The following is a 15,405-nucleotide window of genomic DNA, read 5'->3' as shown; positions in this document are numbered from 1 at the left end:
TATGGGATGTCGGCGCCGCAGGCAGAGGATTAACCAAGTGAGCCACGGCCCCGGCCCCAAGAATCTCAAACTTTTAAAATTTTAGTGACTATTTTCATCACTAATTTTTTTGCATTTTAATAAAAAACAATTTATACAAATCAAAAACTACCCCTGCATATCCATAATATAAGGAAATAACCTAAGAAAAAGACATGTTTCCATAATAAAAGGAAAATACCTGAGTAAATATTTGTGTTGGGTTGAATAATTGACAGTAACAAGTTTTTTTGATTCAAGTCTGAATTGTAAAATGAAAAGAATTACAGTCCTCCCTATCTGTGGGCTTTAGATCCCAGGACCACAGAGGATATAGAACCCTCTATACCAGCACTGTGATTCTGCACCAGGTGACATGGTAACTGAGACGGTTACTTAGTGACTCAAGAGTGGGTAACACACACAGCATGGATAAGCTGGACAATGATTCACATCCTGAACAGGAAGCACAAGATTTCATTATGCTACTCAAAGTGGCACACAGTTTAAAACTGATGAATTGTTTGTGTCTAGAACTTTCCATGTAGTGTTTTCAGTTGCCTGGGTAACTAGAAGTTTAGAGATGCGGAAACTACTGAAAATTCAAAATGTACCTTATGGTATCTGTTATTCTCTATCTCTCGGTCTGGAAATTATAAGAATTGTTAAATTCTTGTTTCAGATAAACATTTCCTTTAAAAAGAAATTTAAATAACCTGGCAGATAACATTTGGATAATATGTTGATGATGGGAAAATAATTGTTTATGAGAAATTGGAAACACATCAGAAGTGTCTTCTTGCATTTCTCTAGAATTTGATCATTAAAAGTACTGTTTTTTAAAATTGATTACTTTGGGGGCAGGCATTGTGGCCCAGCAGGTTAAGCTGCCACTGAGGATGGCCTCATCCCATATCAGAGTGCTAGTTTGAGTCCCAACCACTCCACACTTCCTATCTAGCTTCCTGGTAATGTGCTTTGGGAGGCAATGGATGGTGACTCAAGAATTTGGGTTCCTGCCACCTCTGTGGGAGACCCAGATGGAGTTCTGGCTCCTGCCCCATCCCTGGCCATTGAGGGCATTTGGGGAATGAAACATTCGATCAAATACATCTCTCTGTCTCTCCCTGTCATATACCTTTTTTTTTTTTTCTGTTTTTAGATATTTTTTCTTTGTCATATGCCTTTCAAATAAATAAACAAATCTTTTTTAAAAATATATTATTTATTGGCCGGCGCCGCGGCTCACTAGGCTAATCCTCCGTCTTGCGGCGCCGGCACACCGGGTTCTAGTCCCGGTCGGGGCACCGATCCTGTCCCTGTTGCCCCTCTTCCAGGCCAGCTCTCTGCTGTGGCCAGGGAGTGCAGTGGAGGATGGCCCAAGTCCTTGGGCCCTGCACCCCATGGGAGACCAGCAGAAGCACCTGGCTCCTACCATTGGATCAGCGCGGTGCGCCGGCCGCAGCGCGCTACCGCGGCGGCCATTGGAGGGTGAACCAACGGCAAAAAGGAAGACCTTTCTCTCTGTCTCTCTCTCTCACTATCCACTCTGCCTGTCAAAAAAAAAAAAAAAAGCAAAAAAAATATATATATATATTATTTATTTTGTTTGAAAGGTAGAGAAACAGATATTCCATAACGCATCTTTTGAAGATAAACTTACCCTTTAAAAATTTATATATTTGAGAGAGAGAAAGAACACTCGCATCCACCGATTCACTACCCAAATGCTCACAACACCTGGAAGCTGAGAACCTAATCAAGGTCCCCAGCGTGGGTGGCAGGGACCCAACCATGTGAGTCACCAGCTGTCACCTCCCAGGAAGCTGGAATCAGGAGCCAGAATCTGAACTTGAACCCAGGCACTCTGACATGAGACGGAGGCATCCCAACTGCTAGGCCAAATGCCTGCCCTACACTTTTCAATTTAGCATTTCTGAATTTTCTGGCTGACTCCCTCAGATTCACTGCTAGTTTTACGAGTTTTGAACTGAATTCATAACATATTCTATTACAGACATTAAACTATTATAAATGCATAATCATGCTATTAATAGAGGAATTAAATGTTATACTCAATACATAAAGCATTCTAGTCCTTTGTTTCAAATTTTAAATCCTTGTTATGTTGGCAGAAAGGATTTGATGTATTCAATGCACTAGATTTGATGGAAAATAAAACATTCCTGGAAAAACTCAAGTTTGGTATAGGAGATGGCAATTTACAGTATTACTTGTACAACTGGAGGTGTCCAGGAACAGAGTCTGAAAAGGTGAGTTGTAAGCTCCATGAATCTACCCAGACAATCCCATTCTTGCTTCCCTGAGATTTGGGTGTCTCTTAGAAATACAGACCTGTTGTACTATACCAGTGAATCTCTCAGCTGCTTGCTCTTACTATTCCATTTCTTCCTTCCCTTTAGGTTGGACTTGTACTACAATAAATGGATATTTTTATTTCTAAAAATCGGACATCATCGTTTCTTAATATTCTATGTAATGATACCTGGAATTGCCATTCCAAAGAAAAATAAAAGCACAACTTTAAGTGAAATTGAAGTAGTTGGTAACCATCAGAAAAGATGAAAATACTTCCATATGTGACCAATAGTACACATTCTAGCTAAATCATTAAAATGCACCCCTTATTCATTGTTTACCCATTTATGAGGGATGATGGGGTACAGAGCACATTTCTCTAATTTTCAAACTTTTGGCTATCTTGCTGAAGAGAGGGTGTTTTTCCACTCTAGGAAAATAACCATTTTTCCTATGAACTGAAGAAATAACGCTTGTATAAGGAAATCTTTGCTATTGTATGGAGACAAACTGCTACACTTCTGTTTGATGGCATGTTTGTGTAGGAGAATGAAGGATCCATTGGGAAAATTCTCACTGCTGTCACCTTACCTGCTATCACTGGGAACACCTAAGCGTGGACTTGACACTTCCATAACTCAGTGACAGACAAGGCACGGCTGAGTGTGAAAAAACATAAAGATGTACTGGGGACTGGTCCCTTTATTTCTCCATAAGCAACACTGCCCAATCCATAGACACCCAGACTTGTACTTTGGTCTTCAGCAGGTCGGTGAATTGTTTGAAAAGCAAAGTTGTGTGCACACGTGAAGTGTGCTCTCTGAAAGAGCATATGCCCACGGCCAGACTTTTCTGCTGCCCCACATCAAGGACATGGGAGGAAAAGGAAATAAAGGCTCTAAACTCAAAAGAAACGCCCAGTGGGATTCGTTAGTGCTATCAGGACCTTGATAGTCTGAATGTTTTATTGCTTATGCAAAATTGCACATATTCCTTTATGCTGACTCTTAATTTATCATGAAACTGTCATGCTAATGGAAAATGTCTTATTTGTAAATAAGTATTCATAATTTTGTTACTGATGGTGTTTTTATCTAGAATTTGAAAACTCGTTTCACGGTGTACATATAAGTGTATATATTGCCAACAATCCAAGGGACAAATAAGATGCCAAACGAGGCCATATAGACTGGCCTAGACTAAAGTACCACTAAGCAGACGCGTGTTCCTGCCTGCACTGTGCCAGTGCCTCAGCTGTGCTGTCCACAAGTGAACCCTCCTGGACAACATGATGGCATTGCCAGTGAAGCCAGCCATCTTTTACCAGGGAGGGTCAACAATCCACAGCCCAGCGCCCATCTGTGTACAGCCTAAGAATTTTCTTTTTCTTTGAATTGGTGGGGGGGGAGTGGGGAGGTCAGAATCACTTCGTGACATGTGAAAATTCTATGAAATTCCCATTTCTGTCTCCATAAATAAAGTCGTACTGGAACACTGCCACACCTTCACTCATGTATTGCCTGTGGCTGCTTGTTGCTACAAAGGCAGGTTGGGTGGTTCTGACAGCCCCCACAGCCTACTAGATCTAACACTGACCGACTGACCCTTCACAGAGAATGTCTTGGGGCCGTGATTTAGTCGCGAACCACAGCTGTGGCATCCCAAGACTACCACTAGAGGGACACCACGGCTAGAGTGTTCTGAAGACAATGGAGAGACTTCTTTCATGGCTTCAAACCCAGTGCATTTCCTATGCTCTCACCAGAAGGAGAAAGCCTTCAAGAAACAAAACTATACCGATTCACTGGAACACTGAGATACCAGCATAAGGTAAATGAGATTTTAACTTAATCTGGAATCCAGGCTGAAGTTAAGAACTTAGGCGCACTTGTTTTTATGGCAGAAAGTTAATATTTGTACAAAATAGTTTTCAGATCACTGTAGAACTGCCAGATATTTTGTCGTAAGTTTACCTCATGAGATGAACCAGATAGACTATTCCTTTAGATTCATTTACATAGTTTCAGTTGACTCAGAATTCAGTTTTAATTTTTAAAAAATTTTTTTATTTGACAGGTAGATTTATAGACAGAGAGAGAAAGGTCTTCCTTCCGTTGGTTCACTCCCCAAATGACCACCACGGCCGGCACTGCGCCAATTTGAAGCCAGGAGCCAGGTGCTTCTTCCTGGTCTCCCATGTAGGTGGAGGGGCCCAAGCACCTGGGCCATCCTCCACTGTCCTCCCGGGCCATAGCAGAGAGCTAGACTGGAAGAGGAGCAACTGGGACTAGAACCCAGTGCCCATATGGGATGCCGGCGCTGCAAGTGGAGGATTAGCCAAGTGAGCTATGGCACTGGCCCCAGTTTTAATTCTTAACTACATTTTTCTCTTTATAACTTAAGATTACTAATGAACATTTTAAAATACAGAATCAGTAAATCTGTTTATAAAATAGCTATTAAAACAATTTATATACAATATATAGAATTTGATTCAAAAAAATTATTGTTGTACACTCTTTGTGTATAATGAAAATGCTCTATAAGGTATCCCTTTTGCACAAAATGAAATGGAAATGAACAGAGCTGGCATAATCCATGAGTCCACTGGAATTTAGGCTGGGAAAAATGTTGGGAATCCAATCCCTTCCTCACCAACTGTAGAAAGTGATTTTTCTGAACAGCAGACACTCAGACACAGAGCATGGACCAGGCTCCATTTCCCAACCTGAGGGACTCCTGCAACACAGACCCACCTGAGAACCTACCCCTTGGTTTTAGCCTCATCCTCCCATATTTCACCTAATCTTCATCATCATCTTGTTTATGTGGAGTAAATTTACAATGAAGTTAACCATGTACAGTGGGCAACTGCTAACTAGTCAAATATCTTAGCTTTTTGTGTGAACATCAAGCCTTTCTCCCCAGCCTATGTCTAAGTCTGCCTACAAGGAAGTCAAATTGACATGAAGCCAAAAAGGATATATTGCTTCTGAAACAATGCATTGCTTTGCGTTTACTGTTCTTCCTTTAAAACTGATAGTGCTTCTCCAATCCACTTTCACCTACCCTACTACCTGGGAGCATGTTTCCTTGGCACATTTTCCAAGTTGGATGGAAAAATGTAAGTACTGTAGGACTACAGATGTTCTTGCATATAAGCATTATGACCAGCCTTTAAAAGGTGCAATTATAAAAGCATGGACATTATTTCTAATAAGTTTTGATTTTTATATTTTAAAATATTGTCTGCACTGAGTGTTTTTAAACTTTGATATATCCATGCCATATGGTTACAAAAAGTAGGAATCTTATTAAATAGGATCTTAAGAACATACATAAATTAAACTTATTTTTATTGTTTCAAGGCATCTTTACAAAACGTCCTTTGAAAAATTGTATGAGATGACAAGCTTACACAAGATTACTTTGAAGTTGTCTTTTTACTTTTGGGTGGTTTCCTTTTCTTATTAGGGTTTGCAATCAGTTTCTTTATTTTAAGGGGCTGTAACGCTACAGCAGAGGCTGGCTGACCTTCTGCAAGTTTCCTCTTGGGTTTTGAGAGGTCTTCAAATGAAGTTTCCAAAATCTCTCTGCCTGGCTTTTCCAAAGCCTCCCCGGAACCTTCAGTTGTGTCTTGAAGCCAGGGTACATTTAAATCGGGTACTCTGGGGATGATGGCACTGACTTCGTCCGCGAAGTCCGTGGAGTTCTTTTTAAACCCCAAGGCTAGGACACATTTCAAGCCAATGACCGGGGCGATTCTCTCACTGAGCCGGGGAAGCTGGCAGGCAGGCACGGCTCTGCTCACACTCAGCTGGATCAGGTGAGAGGTGATGATGGCAGGCTTGGCCGACTTACACACCAGTACCAGCAGCAGCTCGCTCCTCTCCAGGGCTCTGGTGACCTCGTTGACGCCGATGGCCAGCTGCTTCCTGATGTGCACAGGCGACCACCCCGAGGCTGGCTGCTTAGCGTCTGCCTCTCTCTCCTCTGGATCCTCGCCAATATCGGCATCGAGGTTGCATTTTTCTCGGCTTTGCTTTTTGACACAAGTTTTTTTCTTTTTCTTCTTATCCTCAATCTTCTGAAGTCCAGTTGATCTAAACCTGTCTTCCAGGGTCTGCAGGATGAAGTGTACGTGGTCTCTGTCCAGCTCACTCCAGCAGATAGCATATGGGTTGTTCAAGGACGTCTTTACAACCAGAGGCCTCGTCTTCCGGACAGATCCCCGTGCTGGGGCTTGAGGGGCCGCAGCCATTGTGGAAAATCCTTCAGACGCAAAATGACAATGGAAAATTCATGTTAGCTAGAAATGCACGCCTTCAGAGTACCTTGGTTGTACTGATTCTTGGTAAGCTGTAGCAAGCCTGTGTATGTAGGCCAATTAGGTGACCACACATTTAACCTCTTTCAAGATTAACTTTCCCCATTTGTCTCATGACTTTGTCTTTATTCACAGGCAAATGTGAATGTTCTGCATGGTTGTAATCGGTGAAATTCCACTTGTTGATTCATTCAGAATGTTCATAATTCTCTTTGGGGACTGTATGGCATTAATCTTATAGATTTGTTTCCATTTTCTAAAGTGCTCTCTAGTTGGGACTCCTGTTCACTGAGCAGTGTGTGGATGGAGTTCTAGGCCCTGGGATTCATGGGGCCCAGGAGACCTCTGCCATTCATAATTAACCAGCTGTGACTCTGTCAAGACCTGAGCGGTGTGCTCCCTTCTGTGACTGCCTTCCTCCTTGCATCGTTGCTTGTATATCCGTCCTGAAACACTGGCTGCACAGGCAGAGGTATACTTGTATCTCCCCTGCCCCTCCCCATACGATTATTCCAAGCTGACTCGCCTCCCTGGCAACTTTACAAAAAATGGGGAAACGTGGTGGTGAGACTTAAAGACATTGTTCCAGTAAGGAAAAGCAAGAAGAGGGATCCTTAATGCTGGGATCCACTGGTCTAGGGCATACCCTCCCTATCCTCAGGGCGACTGCCTAGGCCTGCCTTTCCTCACCTTCTATCTGGCATTCAGTTGAGAACCATGGGCACCCTCGTGGCAAAGCTAAAGGAAGCTACGTGCTCTCCGACAGTGTGTGTGCAACATGTCAGAATGTACAATGCCCCTGCTGCGTGTGCTCCTTGATTCTCAAAACATTCCTTCAGAACTCCCCAAGGTGGGAGTGAGGAAACAGACTCACTACACCAAGTCACAAGTAGTTTTCCAAATCCGAGTTTTCTGCTTATTCAGTCCTAGCTGCACCTCAGAAATAACCTGTGGCTTTAAAAATATTTATCCAGATAGTTGGTCTTCACCTAGAATCTCTGAGAATAGGGCCAGGGCATCTGTGTTCGTGAAAAGCTGCCCAGGTGAACCTGACAGAACCAGAATTAGCAACTGCAGGTGTGGGAGAGGCCGCCCTTCCACACCAGCAGCTCTGAGAAATGGCCCTCACCTCTCAGCTGTGACACTCCTCCCAGTCACCTTCCCACAGAAAAAAAATTCCGCTCCCTGGGGTCAGAGATCAAACCCCAGTCGTGTCAGTAGTGCCCACGCTGGGCATTGCTGCCTAGGCTGCTTCCTTCGGGCCCACCACACTGCCCTCCCCAGCATCCCCACAAGCTCAGGGATCTGGGAAGGAAAGTGATTCTTCCAGATCCACTGAAGTATTGCTAACTGCTGGCATCAGGTTAAAGTTGGTCAGGAAGGGGAAATAAGTGAGGAGCAAGACAAATGCAACTGAACAGGGCTCTTGCCAAAACACAAGTCCCTTAAGATGTGTCAGCATCTGAAGAGCAGGGGTAGAGACTTACAATTCTGTGTTCCGGAGGGGTAACAAGAGGCGTTAACTTCTGAATGCAGAATCTGGTGGGGGAGATAAAAAGGTGTAAGTGGCTTGGATAAGCAGAAGTTCATGCAGTATAATCCAGAAACAAAATACTGTAAGAATAGCTTGGGAAAACAGACCTTGCTGAGGTGCCTTCCGAACTATGTCTCCGAGCCTCTACTTCCAATAGAGTCAAGGCAAACCACCCAGACAAAGAGGGTTCTTATCTCCTGGTTCCATCTCCAGATGGCCGGGCAGGGGCTGGGGCTAAGCTGGGCTGCATTTGGGGCTGGAGCCAGGAATACCATCCGGTTTTCCCAGGTGAGTGGCAGGAGCCCCAATGACTTAAGCCATTACCATTTCAGGGATCCCAGTGTTTGCATCAACAGGAAGCTGGGGTCTGCAGCTGGGTTTTGAACCCAGGCACTCCAGTGTGGGGCACAGGCATCTCAGCTGCTAGGCTAAATGCCCGTTCCCCAAGTGCAAACTGACGGCGCCACAGAAGGCCCTCCACGCTCTGACCCCATCTCTCACCTGCCTTTCTAGGGTCCCCCAAGCACATTTTACACTCAACACCAAACCACACACATACTCACTAAGCCATCAGTTTCTCCCCTCCCTGTCTGTACTGCCTGGAATGCCACGCCTCCCTTCAGCCCCTCACCCCTACCTTTCTCACTTCAAACATTGATGGATTTCCTGTGATGTATGTACCAGGTCACGAACAAGGGAAAAACAGTCCCCGGCCTTCGTGAACTTAGGAGTCCATGAGGAGGATGTATTAGCAGGTAACACTGTAAAATCTACGCCTTCTAGGAGCCGGGAACAGGATGCTAAGGGAGCACACCGCGGAGCCCGCCTTAGTCCAGGGTCCCAGGAAAGCCTAGAAGTGCCCTTTCAACCCACCAAAGGGAGCCTGAGGCCGAGAAGGATATTTCGGGAACAGCAGTAAAGGACGTTCAGTTCTTGGGGCAGAGTTGCTAAAGAGTGGTGAGACACCAGGAGGGGCAGGTCAGTGATGCGGATGCACAAACCTGACAGAAGCAACACGAACGTCAGCAGCAGAGGAGCGGCGTGCTCAGCAGGGCGGCACAGGGAGACCTTTGTGGATGCCGGGCAGGAAGGGTCCTTTGCAGACTGGAAGCAGCCAAGAGGACTCCGGTAGTCCAGGTAAAAAATGATGGTGGCCCGCACTTGGAGGCGCCACGGAGGGGATGGACGGACACTAAAACAGGAGATCAAGCTTCCCGACTGATCACTTGGGAGCGGAGCCTAGGAAGAACTAGGACGACTCCGGTTTCCGGATGGCGGCGCCGTTCCCGGGGATGCGCCCCGGGCCCAGAGTTGGCCGCTCCCCCACTGGGTGCCGCCTCGCTCCCGCCACCTCCGCACTTCAGTGCACGCGGAGCGCAGAAGGGCCAGGGTGGGGTTTTATCTCTGGACTTCCCCCGCCCACCAGGTGCGGTAATCCAGGCAGCCAGAGGAGCCCAAGTAGAAGCGCGCGCTGGTCCCGGGAGGTAGCCGGAAACCCCGCGGGTGCGCGACAGGCCATCAGGAAGCCCTGGCTACCGTGCGTGGCCGGGGCTGCGACCTCGGCCTCCGGACCCAGCCGGAGACCCAGGCTCGATTCCACCCGGACCGGGGTCCTTCCTCCCCAGCCTGGGTTCCCCCGCACCCCAGCTCAACTTACAACTCGCGTCTCCCAGCGGGGCACGGCGGCGGCTGCACGTGCGCCTGCGCCGCGCGTGCGCACAGTCCTCGCCTGCCAGCAGCGCCTTCCTCTCGCTGTCGGGGCTGGGCGGAGGTGCTGACCGCGCTACGCGTTTGTTTACTCCGCCGTAAGGATCGTCACCCGAGGTGAAGCACCCCCGGGCTGCGGGGAAGCCACAGAGCGAGGCCTCCCTCAGCTTTGGACGGGGAGCGGAGGCTCCGGCCTGTGCGCGGCGCAGCTTGCTTCTCGCGAGATCTTAGGGTTGCCATGGTGAGCGGCCGCCGCGTTTTCCACAGCCTGCGGGTTGGGAGACAACCGGTGAAACTCCCCGGAGGCTGGTTCCCTCAGGGCGTCTTTGCTCCTGTCTGCACCCTCCTCCTGCTAGCTCAGTTTCCTTCTTCCAGAGCCTTGTCGTCTTAGCTCGCTCTTTTCCCTCCTTCGGGACGCAACACCCCAGCCCTTGCTGCCCCAGTCCCTCACTCTCCGTCGGATCCCTGCGCACGCCCCACCGCCGTGGAAATAAGAGAAACGGGTGGGGGATGGATGGGTTGGGTGAGACACCTCCCAGGCAGTAATGCAATCCTGGGAATAATGAAGAGAGGAAGGAAGAGTGGGGCTTTTCGCCTCCCGGAACACTGCATCCTCTGCGGTGGCTACTGCAGCCAACGCAGAGGGCAGTTAGGAGCGGACTCCGGGGTGTCGCGGGCAGTCGGTGCAACAGCGGGGGGAGATGTTAAGGTCAGGATTCTGAATGTGTGGCTCTACACTTGGCTGTACGCAGCACACGTCAGTAGGTTGTTCATGAGCTGCTCACCCCCGCCCCTTCTCCTCTTCCGCTTTAACCTGAGCCACCATCCTGACCCTCTCATACTGGAGATGCTTCAAAAAGTCCTTGGAGAATGAAATTAAAAGATGAGTTTATTGTGGTGCAAAATTTCTTTTTAAATCCATACACACGAGGGTCTTCAGAACAGCCATGAAAAATGAGTATCATGAAGAAACCGCATAGATTTCTTTCTTTAAAAAAAAAAAATTTCATTGGCCGGCGCCATGGCTCACTAGGCTAATCCACCGCCTGTGGCGCCGGCACCCCGAGTTCTAGTCACGGTCTGGGTGCCGGATTCTGTCCCGGTTGCTCCTCTTCCAGGCCAGCTCTCTGCTGTGGCCCAGGAGTGCAGTGGAGGATGGCCCAAGTCCTTGGGCTCCTGCACCCGAATGGGATACCAGGAGAAGCACCTGGCTCCTGGCTTCGGATCTGCACAGCGCACCGGCTGTAGCGGCCACTTGGGGGGTGAACCAACGGCAAAGTAAGACCTTTCTCTCTGTCCCTCTCTCACTGTCTAACTCTGCCTATCAAAAAAAAAATAATAATAAGATTTTATTCATTCGACAGGTAGAGCTGCAGACAGTGAGAGAGAGAGCGAAAGTCTTCCTTCCGTTGGTTCACTCCCCAAATGGAAGCCAGGAGCCAGGTGCTTCCCCCTGGTCTCCCACGCGGGTGCAGGGCCTCCACTGACCTCCCGGGCCACAGCAGAGAGCTGGACTGGAAGAGGAGCAATCAGGACTAGAACCTAGCGCCCGTATGAGATGCCGGCGCTGCAGGTGGAGGATTAACCAAGGGAGCCACGGCGCCGGCCCCAAAACCACGTGTTTTTTTTGCACCAAAATACAATCTTTTAAAAAAAAATTATTTCTGCCAGCGCCATGCCTCAATAGATTAATCCTCCGCCTGCGGCGCCGGCACACCGGGTTCTAGTCCTGGTTGGGGCGCCGGATTCTGTCCTGGTTGCTCCTCTTCCAGTCCAGCTCTCTGCTGTGGCCCAAGTGCTTGGGCCCTGCACCCGCATGGGAGGCCAGGAGAAGCACCTGGCGCCTCGGATCAGTGCGGTGCGCTGGCTGCAGCGGCCATTGGGGGGTGAACCAACGGAAAAGGAAGACCTTTCTCTCTGGCTCTCTCTCTCACACTGTCCACTCTGCCTGTCAAAAAATAAATTTTATTTCTTTGGAAGACAGATAGAGAGACAAGAACCCAGTCCTGGTTCACACCCCAAATGCCCACGGTGGCCAGAATAAGGCTGGTCCAAAGTCAGGAGCTGGAACCCAGTCTAGGTCTCCCACATGGGAGGCATAGCACCATCACTTGAGCATCACATGCTGCCTCCCAGGGTGTGCATTGATGGGAAGCAGGAATCAGGTTGCAGAGGAACCAGCTGGTGTCTGAACTGCTAGGCCAAATGCCCACCCCGGCCTTTTAATTTCATTGCTATGAACTTTTTAAAGTATCCTCGTACATATTTTCTTTTTTTGCAATCTATGCTCTGCTTGTTTCCCATTTTGGAATCTGGTTTATATAAATTTTGATAGCCTACATAGTACCTAACTGGCCATAAAGTAAACACTACAAAAAAAGGCATTGCTTTTGGTCAAAAATTGCAAGTTACACAAGGTTAAAGTATAATCTGATTTTTATCACATATAGAAAGTTGAAAAAGGACAGGGTTGGGCAGCATTGTGGTATAGTGAGTTAAGCTACCTTCTGTGTTGCCAGCATCCTGTATCAGATAGCTGGTTCCAGTCCCAGCTGCTCTGCTTCCAATCCAGCTCCCTGCTAATGTGTCTGGGAAAGCAGCAGAAGATGGCCCAAACACCTGGGCCCCTTCCACCTATGTGAGAGACCCAGTTGGAGTTCCATGCTCCTGCCTCTGGCCTGGTCCAGCTCATGGTAGCTATCTGAGAAATGAACCAGCAGATGGAAGATCTCTTTGTAACTCTTTTAATCACTCTGCCTTTCAAGTATATATTTAAAAAAAAAAAAAAAGAATAAGGTTACCATGAGATTGAGTACAACAACAGGCTTTTGTTTCAGAAAATGGATTATAGTAGTTCATTATGGTGAATTAAACATGAGATCCTAAAAACAGAGACACACAGGTCTAATTGAAATACTAGAATAATGGGAAGAAAATTTGTCTAATTCTTTGTCCCCCTTAAGGTTCCAGATTTATAATTTGAGCATCATCTTAGTATTTATTAGCTGGATAGGGATTATCAGTGGTTACATGTCTCTGGAGCCAGGCTACCTGGTTGAAATCCTAATTTCATCACTGACTAGCTATAACCCTAGGCTACCTAATTAACCTCCTCTGTGAAGTGATAAAAATAGTACCTGTTTTGAGGATTAGAGGAGCTGATCTGTGTAAGAAGCTTAGCACAGTGCCTGGCATATAGTCTTGGCAGTCCTAATAAATAGTTTTGTAATGAATACAGTGACAACCTGGCAGAATTAAGTGAATGACAATTAAATGTAGCTTCTTTATTTCAGTGTTTGTATTAAGACTAGTGATACAGTTTCCACAATAATTTTGTGAAAATGAACATTTCAAAATTAGTTTCTGTCCCATTTGTATCACACAAGCATGACAACAAAAAAGTAGAATTGTTTCCATGGCCCTGTAATCTCCAAACATATTTCCTTTCTGCACTCCCTTCTAATTTGTTTCACAATATGTGTGCTTTAATATGAGTAATTATAAAGGTATGTAAAAAGTTTGGAAGAAATGAAATTAAAAGAAGTCTATTTTGGTGGGGAATTTTCTGAGGGCAGGCATTTGGCTCACTGGTTAAGATGCGAGCTGGGATGCCTGTATCTCCTACTGGAGTGTCTGCATTGTTCCTGATTCCCACTTCCTGCTACTGCATGTCCTAGGAGGCAGCAGATGATGGCTTCTAAACATGGATGCAGAAGCAAGGAAGGGAGGGAGGAAGGAAGAAGAGGGAGAGAGGAAAGAAAGAAAAAAGAAAAAAGGGGGCCAATGCTGTGGCACAGCGGGTTAAAGCCTCCGTCTGCCGTGCCGGCATCTCATATGGACACTGGTTCAAATCCCGGCTGCTCCACTTTCGATCCAGCTCTCTGCTATGGCCTGGGAAAGCAGTGGAAGATGGCCCAAATGCTTGGGCCCTGCCCCTGTGTGGGAGACCTGAAAGAAGCTCCTGGCTCCTGGCTTCAGATTGGCACAGCTCCAGCTGTTGAGGCCAGTTGGGGAGTGAACCTCTTTCTCTGCCTCTCCTTCTCTCTCTGTGTAACTCGGACATTCAAATAAATAAATAAATCTTAAAAAAAAAAAAAAAACAGTAAATGGTAATGAAAATTCTATGGGAAAGCTGCATGCAGGCTTAAAAAAAATTTTTTTTGTAAACCATCCCGTTGAAAAGATCAAGGGAGAAATGTTACAGTATCACTGAGACTTTTTTTTTTTTAAAGAAAAGCTTTTTTTTTTTTAATTAAACTTTTATTTAATGAATATAAATTTCCAAAGTACAGCTTATGGGTTACAATGGCTTCCCCCCTCCCATAACCTCCCTCCCGCCCGCAACCCTCCCCTTTCCCGCTCCCTTTCCCCCTCCATTCATGTAAGGATTCATTTTCAATTCTCTTTGTATACAGAAGATCAGCTTAGTATATATTAGGTAAAGATTTCAACATTTTGCCCATATAGCAACATCAAGTGAAAAAACTACCATTGGATTACTAATTATAGCATTAAATAGCAATGTACAGCACATTAAAGACAGAGAACCTACATGATTTTTTTTTTCAAATTAATTAATTTTCTATGCCATTTCCATTTTAACACCAGGTTGTTATTATTTTTTTTTCATTTCCAATTCTCTTTATATACAGAAGATCACTTCAATATATAATTAGTAAAGACCTCATCATTTTGTGCCCACACAGAAACGCAAAGTATAAGGATAAAGTATTACATTGTATATCTAGAGTCAGGACAAAAGCTGATCAGGTCATTGTTTCTTATAGTGTCCATTTCACTTCAGCAGGTTTCCCCTTTGGTGCTCAGTTAGTTGTCGCCGATCAGGGAAAACAAATGATATTTGTCTCTTTGGGACTGGCTTAATTCACTCAGCATGATGTTTTCCAGATCCCTCCATCTTGTTTCAAATGACTGGGTTTCATTGTTCCTTACTGCTGTATAGTATTCTATGGAGTACATGTCCCATAATTTCTTTACCCAGTCTACTGTTGATGGGCATTTGGGTTGGTTCCAGGTCTTAGCTATTGTGAATTGAGCTGCAATAAACATTAATGTGCAGATGGCTTTTTTATTTGCCAAATTAATTTCCTTTGGGTAAATTCCAAGGAGTGGGATGGCTGGGTTGTATGGTAGGGTTATGTTCAGGTTTCTGAGGAATCTCCAGACTGACTTCCATAGTGGCTTAACCAGTTTGCATTCCCACCAACAGTGGGTTAGTGTCCCTTTTTCCCCACATCCTCTCCAGCATCTATTGTTGGTAGATTTCTGGATGTGAGCCATTCTCACCGGGGTGAGGTAAAACCTCATTGTGGTTTTGATTTGCATTTTAAAGAAAAGCTTTTGATCAGATTCAGCATCCATTCATATTAACAATCCCTATGAAATTACAAGAGAAATTAATTTCTTTAACATAGTAACACACATCAAAATCTCACCACAGCAGTAAACATCACATTTAATAGTGAAACATTGAAAGTAT

General features: G+C 45.9%; 2 protein-coding genes across 4 annotated transcripts in view; one reads left to right on the top strand and one right to left on the bottom strand.

The window, feature by feature from the left end:
* NMT2 (N-myristoyltransferase 2) overlaps positions 1-3,859 on the top strand; it is a 56,902-nt gene extending 53,043 nt beyond the window's left edge. For both annotated transcript variants that reach the window (XM_062210497.1, XM_062210498.1), the window contains exons 11-12: positions 2,154-2,291; positions 2,442-3,859. In XM_062210497.1, coding sequence (XP_062066481.1) covers positions 2,154-2,291; positions 2,442-2,462 — 159 coding nt within the window. In that variant the 3' untranslated portion in view covers positions 2,463-3,859. The remainder of the gene's footprint in view (positions 1-2,153; positions 2,292-2,441) is intronic.
* A 555-nt stretch (positions 3,860-4,414) lies between these two features.
* On the bottom strand, positions 4,415-10,106 carry RPP38 (ribonuclease P/MRP subunit p38). Of its 2 annotated transcripts, XM_062210495.1 has the most exons (4): positions 9,856-10,106; positions 9,200-9,390; positions 8,152-8,203; positions 4,415-6,609 (listed from the first exon to the last, which is right to left on the bottom strand). In XM_062210495.1, exon 4 carries the CDS (start codon positions 6,596-6,598, stop codon positions 5,762-5,764), a length of 837 nt encoding a protein of 278 aa, XP_062066479.1. In that variant the 5' UTR covers positions 6,599-6,609; positions 8,152-8,203; positions 9,200-9,390; positions 9,856-10,106; the 3' UTR covers positions 4,415-5,761. The 2 variants fall into 2 exon arrangements, with proteins under 2 accessions (XP_062066479.1, XP_062066480.1); XM_062210496.1 differs by lacking the exons at positions 9,200-9,390; positions 9,856-10,106 and adding an exon at positions 8,306-9,186.
* Between the last annotated feature and the right edge of the window lie 5,299 nt (positions 10,107-15,405).

Source organism: Lepus europaeus, chromosome 14, assembly GCF_033115175.1.
Source record: "Lepus europaeus isolate LE1 chromosome 14, mLepTim1.pri, whole genome shotgun sequence".
Classification (NCBI taxonomy): domain Eukaryota; kingdom Metazoa; phylum Chordata; class Mammalia; order Lagomorpha; family Leporidae; genus Lepus; species Lepus europaeus.
This window is presented reverse-complemented; position numbering and strand designations above follow the sequence as displayed.